Below are 16,332 nucleotides of genomic sequence, written 5' to 3'. Positions count from 1 at the left end.
CATATGGCATGGACATCCGTATGACGGGCATTAGGATGCCATTTTCCAAAGCCACTTTGTACCACTTCGAGTTCACTCCTCTAGGATCCGAAAAACCTTCGTATCATGATTTACCCTATTTTGCAATGCTCTCCAGATGCTTAAAAGACCCCTTTGGGGAATTCTTCGGAACACGGAAGGACATTCTGAGCAAACATTAGATCGCAGGAGTTCCCTTGTGGCTCAGCAGATTAAGGAGCCATTGCTGTCACGGCTGTGGCTCTGGTTGCTGCCGTGCTGCAGATTTGATCCCTGGCCCTGGAACGTCCCTGGGCCATGGGTGTGGCCCCCCAAAATAGATTGTTGTCTATCACTGAATTCTCACGGACTGAGCAAAAGCTCTTGAGAAAGGTTATCAGGAGTAAGAAAGCAAAAGCTGGAACCAGGCAGGAAGCAAAATAATATTAACTGAGTGGAAGACCAGTAATGTGGGCAAACATATATTTACACTCTGAGCTATTTTTCCCACGTTCCTTAACACATCACCAGAATCAGCTCATAACTGCCTGCTTAGGTGAAATAACGTTAACTCGTTCACTCCTCAATAATTTTAAAATGGCAATAAACCTTCACCAAAGAACACAGGCATACATATGCAGGCTCCTAATTCACGAACAGGAAATCAAAACCTATGAGAAGTGGGTTGAGGATGCAGGGTTTTCTGAAAGCAGTTCCTGACATACAATCCGAGGGTGAATGACAAAATCCTTGGCAACACTTTCACCAGTCCAAGGAGAAAACATCAATGCAACTTCATCAATCGTCATCTCTTGGGAAAGACTTCATTTCCTCTGAGAGTGTATCCTTGTTACCTTTTGATGTAAGAAGTCATGCCTTCTTCTGGAAAATGGTAATGGTAGACAATAGGTTTTGCCTTTTTGGAGACTTTTTTTATATATATTCTGTGTAGCAAAATAAAGACTTGGCAACTATATGCTGGTTCCTCCATTTTTAATTTCGTTGGTCAATAAAATCCAAAAAAATCTAACCACCACTGCTCTATAGGCCACCCCATATCTCCAAAGGCAGATGAGACAGAGAAGTCTTTTTCCTGTTTCGGTTTCATTGTGTCAGCTACGGAATACTCTCATCAGTTTCTAGCTCTCAGAATCAGTTCAACCGCATCAGGATGGCTGCAAGATAATACGTTTCCAAGCATTTGCAGGTTCTGAGTTCTGATGGGAAAAGCCAGTACTTAGCCTACGTGTGCCCACCTGGCTGCATACGAGACATGGGTTGTCAAATAAGTAAGAAACCCACTTGTTAGTAGCATGACACTAAAACATCCAGTTAAAACACTAACTCATCACAAACACATTTGGCACAGACATGAAAACGTTCATTTCAGGAATGAGTCTACAAGCTTTCAAACCAGCTGCCTTAAATGACCCAAACCACTTACCCTGGAGATCAAAGATCCATAATTCACTAAATAAGACTCTAGTTATCTGGAGGAGGTCATTTCCCCCTGCCCTCCACCAAACTGTCCAAATCAATGCCTAGACTTGTTTACTCATTAGCAGAATCTACAGAATAAATATTAACAAAAATGCCCATTCAGGCTTGGTCCTGACATGTTCCCCATTGAGAGCTATTTTAGTAAAACTTGGCTTCAGTGGCATCAGCTTCCTTTTCTGGAAAGAGACCAAACACAAGCTTTTCCTGTGGCTCCTGCTGACACCATTGTAATTTGATGATAACAAAATGGGCTATTTGGGTAAAACGTTGTTGCTACAGCACTTTCCATAGGCTTTTTGAACCTCAAAATTCTGCTTAAAAACTAAGGAAAGACATACTCAGTGAGCATCAGAAATTTCTGTAAAGTGTATTCCTGCTTGTGGTCCCACCCAAACACAGGGCAATTGCTTTGCATCCATTTTCTCTAGTGTCATGTTATCATTTCTAAATTTGATTTTTAAATGGAGAAAAGAGTGAGGAAAAGGAGAAATAAGGAAAAGAACTCAAGAGACGGAAGAACAAAATGAGATAATTATGTTGTGTATCAGGTCAGAGGGAGTTTTCATTAGAAGAGAGATGGACTCAGACCAAGGTTACATGGAGTGCCGTTACGGAGGACGCGTGTGGGGATGTGCTTGGCTAAATCCCAGTTCATTATTCCTACTGTTCTGTGTCTCCCCATAGGCACAAGTCAAACAGAAGAACTTTTAACTCAGTGTCTTCTATGAGCTGTCCAAGTAACATACCATAAAGCTCCTCACTGCAAATCAAATGAAGGCACAAAGGAGTGGAAGTCTCCCCTCTCACCCTATCTCTACTTGGCTAACACAAGCCCATCCTTCAAGTGTTAGTTCAGGGGACACCTCCTCCAGGAAGTCTTCTCTGGTGGCCTTGGGGCCAAGTAGGTACCTTTGTCTGATGCTCTGGAGCTTACTTCTATGACACCCGATGGAATATCATTTTATTTGTCAACAAATAGTGCAAGTGCTGACTGATTTGTTCCTCTTGTGGGATGAGTTACTTGAGAAGAGGCTGTTTTTAATCATTTCTTCATCCCCTTTTTTTGCATTTGTGCCTGGCATTAATAAATTAATAAATGAATAGTTGGTAATAAATTAATGCCAACAAAAAGTGGCCTAGAAAGCCAGAGTTATGTGAAGAAAACCAGCCTGGCACAGTTCAGTCTCTTATTAAGGAGTACCCTGAAATTCTCTGTAAAGTTGCTATGGATGATTTATTTGAGTTTAAATTTTTTTTCCTTTTTTTTTCTTTTTATGGCTACACCAGCGGCATATGGAAGTTCCCAGGCCAGGAGTCAAATTGGAGCTGCAGCTTCTGGCCTATCACAGATACATCAACACCAGATCTGAACCACATCTGTGACCTATGCCGCAGCTTGCAGCAATGCCAGATACTTAACCCACTGAGCAAGGCCAGGGATTAAACCCACATCCTCAAGACACTATGTCAGGTTCTTAACCCAGTGAGCCACAATGGGAACTCCTAAAATTTTATTTTAATGGGAAAATTAAAGACATTTAAAAATCTTAGTTTTAATGAGCAGACTCTGTATATGACTAAGCAAAAAAATCAGTATTGCTTTTCCCCATTTTCTGTATGACATTTTTATTCATCAAAGAAGCTTAGTTCAAAAGCTGATTAGCTTTAAAATCCTTTTCTTTGAATTGCTTTAAAAACCCAAGTTTGACATGGGGAAAAATAATTTAAAATGGCCACCAAAAGTCTGTAAGTAGAAAGGAATGAGTCAGCATATAAATCTTAAGCCACATTAGTCAACGCATATGAAAAAAAATAAAATACAGGAATAACTGGACTAAACATAATAAAACCAAATGAGAACAAAAAGGAGAGTACACAGCTTTTCTTTTCTTCTATTGACCAGATTGATAAAAACAAACCTGTCGGTGCTGCTAAGCCCTAAGAGGTGTTGTGTTTCTATTTCTACATATGCTGATAACAATTTTTTTTTTGTCTTTTTTTTTGTTGTTGTTGTTGTTGTTGCTATTTCTTGGGCCGCTCCCGCGGCATATGGAGGTTCCCAGGCTAGGGGTCCAATCGGAGCTGTAGCCACCAGCCTATGCCAGAGCCACAGCAACACGGGATCTGAGCCGCGTCTGCAACCTACACCACAGCTCACGGCAACGCCGGATCGTTAACCCACTGAGCAAGGGCGGGGACCGAACCCGCAACCTCATGGTTCCTAGTCGGATTCGTTAACCACTGCGCCATGACGGGAACTCCAAGAATTTTGCTCTAAGAACCTGAAGACCTTGTATTGTGCACTGCCCCTCTCTGTCTCTGACTTTCTGCATGACCTTGGGCAATGAGCGGGCTGAAGATCCACTCCTCACTACAATCTGACTGTTTAAGTGACTTCAGAGAAACCATTTTATTTCCAAGTCCTAGTTTACTGACTTCCTGCCTCCACCACTGCCCACCTCTTCCCCACCCGAGTCCATCCTCCAAACAACAGATAGAGCATTTTTTAAATAGAAAACAGATCATTTAGGGGTTCGTAGATGCAAATGATTACATTTAGAATGGATAAGCAATGATGCACGGCTGTATAGCCCAGGGAACTATAACCAATCACTCATCCTATATCCTATACATATATACATGTGACTGGGTCACTTTGTTGTATAGCAGAAATTGACAGAACATTGTAAATCAGCTATACTTTAATTTTTTAAAAAAAATTTGAAAAAGAAAACTGACCACAGTATTCTTCTACTGAAGATCCTCCAGGAATTGCCCACCACAAGCAGGAGAACATCCGTGGTTTTCATCACAGCTGAGAAAGTCCACATGGACCCGACCTACTCCTCCATCATCTCCTGAAGCCCCCGCTTCCCTCTCCTTTCCAATCACATGGTCTTCTTTCTGTTTCTTGAGCACATCTCCAGTTCCTTCTGCTGGAAAGGCTCCCTCTTTGTATGTTTGGTTGGCTGCCTCCCTCCCATCATTTTGGTCTCAGGTCAAATACCATTTCCACAGCAGGCTCTTCCCCAACAGTCAAGACAAAGATGTATCCTCCCCACCCTCAGCCTCATGTTATCTTCCTAATAGAATATTCATCAGTACATGAGACTCTTTGCCCACATTACAAATTCATTGTGACTCTTCCTCCACTTAGAACTTAAGATGCTCCAGGGATGAGACTCTCTCAGTTCAGCATCCTCTTCCCTGTACCAGTGCCTGGCACAAGGTTAATGCAGAAAAAAATTTATCAGAGGTCTTCCTCCCTGACTCAGACTATCAAGAGGAGCAAATGAGAGCACTTAAAATAGTGTGAATAACAGGTAAACTTAAGCTTGCAAAGGTTACTTATAAGGGTTCTATTTACTTCTCCGCCCTGTGACTTTACCATTTGTAAAAGACAGGACTTGTGTGAGAGTCAAATGAAGTCATCCTCATAAAGGCCACGTACAATCACTAGACAGGCGTAAAGCAGTTAGGTTTCTAATTCCTGTGGGGAATTAGTTTTATGGCTACAAATCTGTGGAGTGCATGGATGAATTCACAATTATCATGCATTTGCCAATCGATCGGTCCATTAAATAAATATTTAATTAGGCTCAAACATGTGTTAGGCAGGGTCATAAATGTTGTGGGTAAAGAAAAAGATATAGGACACTGCCTCTGACATGAAGAATTTAATAATTAGGAGTTCCCATCATGGCTCAGTAGAAATGAATCTGAATAGCATCCCTAAGGATGCAGGTTCTATCCTGGCCTCGCTCAGGGGGTTAAGGATCCAGTGTTGCCATGGGCTGTGGTGTAAGTCGCAGACACAGCTTGGATCTGACATTGCTGTGGTTGTGGCGTAGGCCAAGGGCTATAGCTCCAATTCAACTCCTAACCTGGGAAATTTTATATGATACGGGTGTAGCCCCCCCAAAAAAAACCAATTTAATAATTAGATAAATAAACCAGATACACGAAATATGCATTAAAAAGCAGAGACTAACAACATAATAAAAAGTGCCCAACAAATGCACAATGGGCATGTGGAGTTTAGACGAGAGTAAAATCCTCCTGACTTAGAGGATGAGGAAAGCTTTCATGAAGGCAATCACGCTTCACATGGTCTTAAAAGATATTTAGGAAGTGGAATTGGAATGAGAGTAAATGGTTCCTGCAAGTGGGGAAACTTTACAAATACACGTCCTGCAAAGCTTTGGGGAGATGGGGGCAGTTATTGGGCTGATAACAAAGGAGGAATCAGCAATAAGACTGACAGTTAGAAGGAAACCCAAGGGCCTTAAATACCAAGCCAAGGAGTTGGAAATTAAATTGATAGGCAGTAAGAATTCACTGAGAGGTCATGTGCTGGTAAATCAATTAATCAGAACTGCACATTATGAAGACAAATTTGGCAGTGTTTTTTTTAAGAGAAGAGAGAGATGAGAGACAGAGAAAGAAAAACAAGCTGCTTTTCCAATAGTCTGGGCAAGAGCTAATGCCAACCACAGCAGGGCAGGGGCAGCGTCGTGGAAGGCCTACAAGAGGTTACGGGACAGCCACCATGCCTGGTGACTGACAGCCAGAAGATGAGCTGTTAAAGCAAGAGTCAAGATGTAAAAGCTAATTTTAGAAAAGTCTTAAAATCAGTTAAGTGTTCAACCATAGAGCTTAAGAAAATTTTCCACATTTTGAGGACAGAGGCTGAATTTTTCTTTCTACCTATTCTTTGTAAGTATATGTACTCACTAATAATTTTTCACACACCTCTCTCTGGGGAGCACTTCCATTATTTTATATAGTACTGACCTTTAGTAAACAACTGTGCAAGATTCATCCTACTAAGATTAAATTTGAATTGCTAAATTGATTTTACCACTTTTTGTGTTTAATCTTTAATCTCCTCCTCTGCCACTGGCCAATAAGCCACAACATGCAGAGTTGTTTCTATGTATTGCTTCTTTGATTTGCTTTAGCTGATATATATATTTTTTTGTCCATACCTGAAGCATGTGGAAGTTCCTGGGCCAGGGATCGAACCCCCACCGCAGTTGCAACCTGCACCACAGCTGCTGAAATGCCGGATCCTTAACCTGCTACACCACATGGGAACTTCCAATTTGCTTTAGCTGGTTTTATTTTTGTTGTTGTTGTTGTTGTTTTCTATTCCTTGGATATAAAGGAATTTTACTTCTAAAAAAGCATCAAAATATGAGGACTATCATGTTAAAATAATCTGCATCGGCTGCTTAAAACATGGATTATAAATATTTATTTTCATAATTTCTCTCTTATCTGACCCACCTATTGGGGCGTCTGCCTTCCAACTACATTCCAAATCCACCCATTCCATTTCTCAACCCTGCCCTGATCCCAGTCTTCACCAGCTCCCACACTTGATCACTGCACACTCTCCCTTAGATTTCTTTGCTTCTACACTTTTCCCCCGCCTCCCACGGTCTCTCCCACACAGCAGCCCGAGGGGTCCTTTCAAAACGGTGATTGATCGCTTCTGCTCACAATTCCCAAAGGCTGAAGAACTCAAAACATCAACATCCCTGAGGGTCCACAGGCTCCATATGGTGTGGCCACCACTACCTTCCAACCTCATTGCCTGCTGCTCTCATCTGGGCTCACCCCGTTCCAGCCACACTGGCCTCCCTGCATTGGCATCAATGCACCAGGGAGATCTGGACTCTAACTGCTCCTTTTGCTTGGAAAACACCTTCCCTGAATATCCACCTGGCTGACGCGTACACCATCCTCCAAGAGATTTGCTCAGATCTCGTCTCTCACTCGGGCGTCCCCTGCTACCCCATTCATTGCCGCAACCTGCCCTGCAGCACTCCTGACCCCTTACTCACTCTGCTCCACTTCCTCTACTGACGCAGCAGATCGCTTACTTCCTATGTTGATGGCTTCTCTTCCCTCAACTAGAAGTTTGGTTCCAATGAAGAAACAAATCTTTGTTTGTTTACAGTTGTATCCTAAGGACTATTTAGAATAGTGGCTCTCAATAAATATTTGTTAAATGAATGCATAAGCAGCATAGATCAAGTTATCAGACAATCCTTTTTCAAAATTAAACTTAGAGGGAAAATATTTCTAACAGACGCTTGATGATCTTTAAACTCTTAAATACGCTGTAACACATAAAATTAATGCGTTTGAAATGTGAATGAAGTCAGTTCTTTTTTAGCTCTTTTATGAGTTTTAAGGGATCACGGATAAGTGATTTCCACAAAGACTCTTCCAAAGTAAAACCTACAGAGACTCCTCTATTTTGAGCCTTTCAGTGGAGTTTTCTGGTGGTTCAGTGAGGTAAGGATCTGACGTCACTGCTGTGGTTCTGGTTACTGCTGTGGTGTGGGTTTGATTTCTGGCCTGAGAACTTCCACATGCCATGGGCATGGCCAAAAATTTTTTTTAAAAAAGCTCTCCATTTTTCAATTCCCTATAAATAAATAGATATCCCTAGGAGTTGCCCGTCGTGGCACAGTGGTTAACGAATCCGACGAGGAACCATGAGGTTGCAGGTTCGATCCCTGCCCTTGCTCAGTGGGTTAACGATCCGGCGTTATTGCCGTGAGCTGTGGTGTAGGTTGCAGATGCGGCTTGGATCCCGTGTTGCTGTGGCTCTGGAGTAGGCCGGTGGCTACAGCTCCGATTCAACTCCTAGCCTGGGAACCTCCATTTCTTGGGAGCGGCCCAAGAAATAGCAAAAAAGACAAAAAAAAAATAGATATCCCTTCCACCATCCATCTTGTGGAGCTTTCTCAAGAAGAAGTAACATAAACAGAAATTTCTTGTTCACTCAAGGAAGACCCTATAGTGTTTCTTTATTCTCTTGTGGAATAGTGTCCCACCAGAAGCAGAGGTCCCAACTGGTCTGGTGTTGAAGTCTTACTACTGATTTTTATAGCAGACAGAATGACTGGACACAGAATTAAAATTTTAATTAAAGATTTTTAAATTTTGAAATAATTTTCCAGAATAGTATTATTTTATACGTTTGAGTTCATCACTCCCAAAATAAAAGTTCATTATCCAAAATGTTTTAAAGAAGAAGTTGGGAAATGTTTGGGTGTTTTCATTTTTGCTTTTATTTTGTTTTGATTTTTTGCCAATGCTTATATATCTCAGTCATAGCTAGCTTATGCCAGATTGAGCCAAAACAATAAGTTGATTCATGCTCCAGGTGAAAGTTACCATGATTTTTAAGTTTTCATCTGTTTAAGTAAAAAGCTTAAATGTTATGTGAACCAAGTGTCTTGCATGGCTATTTTTCAGAAACAGGAAAAAACAAAAATAAAATCTGCCTGGGAACTATATGAGGAGCAACATACTCTGTTTCTAAAGAAAATGAAATCTAACTATTCAGCATTTATCTATTTCTAATATATTTCTTCAGAAAAAAATATGCTAGCCTTGGTGGTCTTCCAAAAAATTCTTAGCTTGAAACTTCAGAGAATAACACTTATTGACATTTAGAATAACATTCTAAAGAATACCCTTATTTCAGTGATCTAAGTTACTGGTCCCATATCTATCCTTCCATTTATTTGCTCTGGAACAAGCAATTCCTGATCTCCCACTGTAACATGAGGTAAGACTATCATCATATAATGCAAGGGAGCCACACTCCTTCATCTAAGAAGATAACTTGGTTCCTTTTATTTTCATCAAGTGGATTACTGGATGTCTGACAATGCTCTTTGTAAACTGTGATGCTAGTTTGTTGTTATAAAACTGAAAACCACAGTATTTTAGAACAAAAAGAAATCACCTAAAAGACAGAGATGGAGAGACACAGAGAGACAGATATAAAGACCAAAAGAAACCAAACAAAAATATAGGCTTCTCTATTACACCAACAAGGCACAGCTGTTTGATGACTGGATTAGGAAGATGCAGTATATATACACAATGGAATACTATTCAGCCATAAAAAAGAACAAAATAATGCTATTTGCAGAAACATGGATGGAACTAGAGGCTCTCATACTGAATGAAGTAAGTCAGAAAGAGAAAGACAAATACCATATGATATCACTTATTTCTGGAACTTAATATATGGCACAAATGAAACTTTCCACAGAAAAGAAAATCATGGACTTGGAGAATAGATTTGTGGTTGCCAAGGGGAAGGGAGTGGGATGGATGGGGTGCTTGGGGTTAACAGATGCAGACTATTGCCTTTGGAATGGATTAGCAATGAGATCTTGCTGTGTAGCACTGGGTACTATGTCTGGTCACTTATGATGGAGCATGATAATGTGAGAAAAAAGAATGTATACATGTATGTGTATCTGGGTCACCATGCTGTACAGGAGAAAATTGACAGAACACTATAAACCAGCTATAATGGAAAAAAATAAAAATCAGTATATTAAAAAAATAAAAAGAAATAGAAACCTCTAAACACTGAAAAAAAAAAAGAAAAAGACTACCTCAAGGGAAAGTTATGGATATATTAAGAAAGGGTACATTGTAAGTTGAGTTCAAACACTGGTCTACATTTTACCATATTCAAAGTTTAATTTTGTTTATATCTTGCTTAACTTTGGATAATCCTATTTAATAGATACTTTAATAAACATTCATTCAACAAATATTTATGTCTGGTCTTAGCTGCTAGCCAAATCAATTAAAAAAGTGACCACAATTCTCCACTGACAGTGGATAAAAGTAGCAGAGGTCATTATTTAAATGATATTAACACCATAAATCCAGGAACTGCAAAATGCAAATAAAGATAAAAACTTTATCACACAAAACAGAAGATTTTGGCAGAAGAGATCTGATCAGTGAAGGAACTGCTGTAACCCGTCAGCGCCTATGCTTATTCGGGTCCTTGAGTGGACACGGGTCATGGCAGAGTGGACGGAGCGTACGCTGTAAAGCTGGACAGACGGGGTTCCCACCCCAGAGGCTCCATTTCCTGGATGTGTGACCAGGCCCTTCCACTTCTCAGAACCTGTTTCCTAATCCAACAAATGAGGATAGCATTATCTACGTCCTCGTGACCTGGGAATAGGAAACAATTTTTCAGACAGGACACTGACCACAATGAAAGTGATGGATAAACCTGACACATTGAAATCAAGAACATCTGTTGACAAAAAGAAACAGAGTTAAGGAGTTCCCGTTATGGCACAGTGGTTAACGAATCCGACAAGGAACCATGAGGTTGCGGGTTTCATCCCTGGCCTCGCTCAGTGGGTTAAGGATCCGGCGTTGCCATGAGCTGTGGTGTAGGTTGCAGACGCAGCTCGGATCCCGCATTGCTGTGTCTCTGGTGTAGGCCGGTGGCTACAGCTCCGATTAGACCCCTAGCCTGGGAACCTCCATATGCCACGGGAGTGGCCCTAGAAAAGGCAAAAAGACAAAAAGACAAAAAAAAAAATAAAAAAAATAAAAAGGAAAAAAAAAACTTTGCAAGCACTGGCCTATCACCCAGAAGCCCTTTGCATCACCACGAATCCTCTGCACATGATACATCTGTGGGTCCCACACAAATACACCGAGTTTGTCATACCAACGGATTGCTATGGAGAAGGCTCAAAATCAGCACCTGAGAACCGTACGTGCTCTTTGGCAGGGAACTTCGCTTAGCTTATTCTAGAACTTCAGCAGTCAAGGTGGTTTCTACCCAACTGGGAGGAATGCTGTCCATGCATTTGATTGATGACCAAGACACTAAGTACATCAGTACAAACCAGAGGAAGCAGAGACTCCTCAGAGCAGGGAGGGGATGCAGTCTCCACCGCTGTCTCAGGATCTTCCTGCTCACTCTCGCTGTAGCATTCTATAACAAAAACGAAAATGCTTAGGGTTTCAACACTGCCATCACTTATCCCATAATGCACGAGCTGAGGTCTCTCTCCATCTGACTACTGCAATTCCAATCCGATGCGGGAAGTACTTAACTAGTGAGCTACCTGATATGTAAGAGTTCCAGTTTCTGCCCTCAAGGAGTATCCCATAGGCTAAAAGAGAACTAACTGTAGCTCCGGGAAATTCAAATAATCCCTCAAAAGAAGTGTGCGTCCTACACTAAGGGAACACAATTTTGAAGCTAGGAATCACACGGAGCTGAAAATGACAGGGTAAGTGAACCATCGGTGGTGCACACAGAGCAACGGGACTACCAGGCTGAGGACAGAGGCTGAGCCAAGTACGCAGAGTCCCCTAAGGGACACGATGGAAAGAAGCAAAGCTGAAGGCTGCGCCAGGCCGTATCACAGAAGGTCTTACACACCAGGATGAGGATAAGGTTTTTGTGCAGTTTCTGTGCAATTTTTGCTCACTATCTATAAATAGACTTCCAACATACAATGGGCATTTATTTTACGGAAAAGAGGACCAAGGAGATGACTGGGACACTGATTTCTATTACTGCTTTGTCCTTCCTTGTGGTTTTAAGTCAAGTTGCCACTTTTCCATTTCTGAATTTATGACATCATGATTTTGTTATCCAAAGATATAACTCCCTACTTCCAATTCCCAGGTTTTATGTGGCTCTGAGCATTTCAGAATAGCCTCAGCTCTGTGACCCTGGCACCTCAACTTCTTTCTTCTCAACATTAAGGAGTAATTTCATCCTTAAGAAGAATTAGCCTCCTGGAACATTTGAATCCTGAAAGCCACAGACTGAGCTAGAAATATGGCAATCTGTCCCAATCTAACATTCAGGCTCTTGGTACAAATTTAGGGTAATTTGTCTCAGCACACACCTAGAGGAAATACTAAAATATCAGAGAGGAAACAGTGGGCTGAAAGTTATCTGCTAGATCAGGACGAGATCATGTCTCTGAGTAAGAATTCCATAAGTGGGGCAAAAAATCATTTGCACTGGCAATTGGCGGTGGTATCAGTGAAGCCTACAGCTGCTAACTGTGGGTGAAGTGTGAAAAGCATTCTTAGCCAGCATGAGAAACTCTATTCCATGTTGGTGAGCCCATGGGACTATGTCTGCTCTACATATTTTCAGAGGATTTTAAATGCCAAAATATGTTTCATTAGAACAAGACTATGCACAGAACTTGACCTTGTATTTTTACCCTAGCCCAATGTTCTTGTTAAATTTTCAGAAATTTAAAAGAGAACATACCTTCATCCTTTGTAGTGGACTCAGGATGGACTACAGCTAATCCAAACTTGCTTAACCACCTAAAATTCAAATAGAAAATAAATGTTTGATCAGAGATATTGGTCCCTACCTACTCAGCTTTACCCTAGACCCCAAAGGAAGGTCTTATAACAGCCTTTATAATGAAACGAAATCACGGTGCCAGAGTCAGTCTAAACATTTCCAAATTTGCAGTATGGAATCCCAAGACCTCTGGTTTCATAGCACTGTGAAATCAGTACATTCTTTGTTGGATAAAAAATGAGGAGTTCCCACCATGGCTCAGTGGTTAACGAATCTGACTAGCATCCATGAGGACACAGGTTCAATCCCTGGCCTCGCTCAGTGGGTTAAGGATCTGGCATTGCCATGAGCTGTGGTGTAGGTTGCAGGTGCAGCTCAGTTCCCGCATTGCTGTGGCTGTGGCGTAGGCTGGAGGCTACAGCTCCAATTCGACCCCTCACCTGGGAACCTCCATATGCCACAGGCACAGCCATAAAACGCAAAAAAAAAGAAAGAAAAAAATGAAGTGGCCAGCTAGTTACATTAGAGATTATAAATATATGAATGAATGTATGTTTTACACTTGTGTATTTGAAATCCTTTGGTAACCATCAAAATGAATTTAGGAACTTGACCTTTTAAAGTTCCAGCTCTTTAATTCTTAAAATGTAAGCTTATTTCACACACAAAAAATGAAGATAGTCTATTTTTAAACCAAGCTCTTTATATCAGTCAGTAAAAAGATCTGGCCAGAGCTTCATAGCTATCCCTAAACTGGGGAAATTTTTAAGTCCCTAAAAAAATTTATGTAAGAATAAAAATTGACAATATCCCATCTTCTATTGATTTACCATCTTATTGGCAGTGAATTTCAACTACACATCAGTAATGAAAACAGAGCTAGACAAACCTGAAAGAACACAAGTTGGCTTATGACTTCAGGCCACTATAACTTTTTCTAGGGTTCAGTTAGAAACTTATATGTACATTTTTAAAAGATACAAATGTGTCTATTTCATATATTCCTAGCTGTAAAACCTTCTATTTAAAGGGAAAATATTATTCTGGGACAGTGATAATCTAAGTGATTATTTCCTACTTCTTTCTAGTTTTCTTTATTTTTAAAAAATATTCCATAATGTATTCCACAATGTGTAGTCATCTTTTTTGAAACATAAATAGCCTAGGTCAATCAGTATCAACAAAATGACGATGCTATTCTCTTACTGATTCACTTATACTTTTTATTTCTTCTAATCCTGTAATGCCTCATAAACAATCTAGCATGCTACACCCCCACCATAGTATAAATATTGCAAGCACATTCCCAAGTCTGTCATTGTCACCAAATTAGGAATCCTTACCTAACTCTCAACCTGCCATGGTCTTGTTGTACCCATTTTTTTTTTAATAGGAAATGTGTAAATAACTTTGATTTTTTTAATGAATGAGGTAGGACTTTTTACAAGAAGGAAGATGAGCTCCAGTCTTATTTAGGAAGTCCCCTTTAGCATATGATAAACATGAGTCTTCAATGGCCACTTAAAACTAGACCAATACCTTGGCCCAGAACGCTCATCAAGATTCAATAGAAAAACAAAGAAACAGAAAATGACACCCCCCCCAAAAAAAATACAAATGACTAATGACTATATGGAAAAAATTCCCAGCCTTAATAGTATTTTGGGAAATGCATATTCAACCACAGGAAAATATTTTTCACCACTAGACTGATGAACATTTTAAATATCACTGATCTCTAGATTTTAGGAGGAAGCATTCTCATCCTTTGTCCAGCTGACCATGAAAATCTGGTACAGCTGATACTCAGCAAGCAATTTGATGATACTATTCAAAATAGAGATATCTATCCCCTTCACCAAATAAGTCTAAGTATAAATGCCTATTCTACAAAACACATCTTCATGTACATAAGTAAATGTGGAAGAATTTTTTTTTTTTTGTCTTTTAGGGCCACACCCACAGCCTATGGAGGTTCCCAGGCTAAGGGTCTAATTGGAGCTGTAGCTGCCTGCTACACCACAGCCACAGCAACACCAAATCAGAGCCACAATTGCCACCTACAGCACAGCTCACAGCAACAGCAATGCCAGATCCTTAACCCACTGAGCGAAGCCAGAGATCAAGCCTGTGTCCTCATGGATACTAGTCAGATTCATTTCCACTGAGTCACGACGGGAACTCCAAATATGGAAGAATATTAATTCAATAAGGCTTACAATGGCAAAAAGAAAAGGTTGATGTAATATAATTGTCCATTCACAGGAAAATGGATAAGTTATGGTAACAATTCTACCAACACCATGTTATAAAGAAGCTAATAAAAAGAGTGAGATCGGGTTAAGGATCTGGCATTGCCGTGAGCTGTGGTGTATTTTCTTTGTAAAATAGATATTTAAAAAATGTTCAGAGTTTTTTTTTTTTTCCTTTGAAGTCCAGTAATTTTACTAGAGGGTACCTTAGTGACGGTAGTTCTGGATTTAAAATGTCAAGTATATATTTGCAGTTTCAAATCTACAATTCAATAAATTTTTCTTAACTGCTTAAAAAAAAAGTCTGGGCTTGGGGGGGGGGCGGGGCTTGTTATGACCCTGAAAATTTCTGACATACTGTTAAGTGAAAAAAGCAAGTACAAAGCGTGTTTGTCCTGATTCAATGGGCCTTCAAAACTATATATTTGCATAGGTGCATGATTCTTATGCAAAGAAAAGCATCAGGAAAGTGTAGAGTCATATTGTGAAAAGCGACTTAATCTTAGGGAGAGAAGCTGAATTGGAAGGTAAAAGAAGTAGGGGGTATGGGAAGGTTTTCACTTTGCATACTTTTATATTTCCCACTTTGCATAACACTGTATTCAGTACTACACATGGTTTTCACAAGAATATGTTGTATGCATTACTCATCTAAAAGAAACACTTGAAAGTACATTTTATTTTTTAATGGTTTTTATTTTTTCCATTATAGCCGGTTTAGAGTGTTCTGTCAATTTTCTACTGTACAGCAAGGTGACCCAGTCACACACACACATATACATTCTTTTTTCTCCCATTATCATGCTCCATCATAAGTGACTAGAGTTCCCAGTGCTACACAGCTGGATCTCATTGCTAATCCATGAAAAGTATATTTCTAAAAACTGATCAGGCAAAGCGAATCGAATGGCTCACTAATTTCTAGTTTATAATGTGAGTTCATAACTGTGGAAGTTACCCAACCCCCTCCAAAGCATCTCAAAGTGAAATAGACAAAATTCTTTTTTTAACACATCAAGACCAAAAAACAGATGAATCGATAAAAGCTGAAACAAGAAAAGCTGTTTCTAAGTTCTTTTCCCAGAAATAGAACAGAACAGAAAAGTATCAATGGCAAAGAAAAGATTCCTATCAGCCCTTACCCCAATCTCACATCCTTTTCATTGCCAACACCAGTTACTTGCTGGGAAAAACTGGTGATTGTTTAGAGTCTTGTTTGACTGTTTTCCTTCTAGAACCCGTGGGTTTAGAGCACCTCCTTTGCTGGGAACTTTTTTTTTAAACATCCAGGGAGTAGAAAAATTTCTATTTGTGGCTAAATAGGAGGATGCTCAGATACACAAAAAGACTTACATTTACATAAAAGAAGATGGCAGATGTTTCCTGGGAGTTTGTTTTATGTTAACTCGATGTGAATGTGTGCGTAGAAGACCCACAAGTGTT

The 16,332-nt window shown here is 40.1% G+C and overlaps 2 protein-coding genes across 6 annotated transcripts in view; one reads left to right on the top strand and one right to left on the bottom strand.

The window, feature by feature from the left end:
• IPCEF1 (interaction protein for cytohesin exchange factors 1) overlaps window positions 1-16,332 on the bottom strand; it is a 165,003-nt gene that overhangs the window by 31,068 nt on the left and 117,603 nt on the right. For all 5 annotated transcript variants that reach the window (XM_047769880.1, XM_047769879.1, XM_047769881.1 and 2 more), the window contains 2 exons: window positions 12,596-12,654; window positions 11,202-11,290 (listed from right to left, as the gene is read on the bottom strand). In XM_047769880.1, coding sequence (XP_047625836.1) covers window positions 11,202-11,290; window positions 12,596-12,654 — 148 coding nt within the window. The remainder of the gene's footprint in view (window positions 1-11,201; window positions 11,291-12,595; window positions 12,655-16,332) is intronic.
• The window catches only part of OPRM1 (opioid receptor mu 1), a 170,563-nt gene that overhangs the window by 127,325 nt on the left and 26,906 nt on the right, over window positions 1-16,332 (top strand). The window lies entirely within an intron of this gene.

The sequence above is a fragment of the Phacochoerus africanus genome, chromosome 2 (assembly GCF_016906955.1).
Source record: "Phacochoerus africanus isolate WHEZ1 chromosome 2, ROS_Pafr_v1, whole genome shotgun sequence".
NCBI classification, from domain to species: Eukaryota; Metazoa; Chordata; class Mammalia; order Artiodactyla; family Suidae; genus Phacochoerus; species Phacochoerus africanus.
This window is presented reverse-complemented; position numbering and strand designations above follow the sequence as displayed.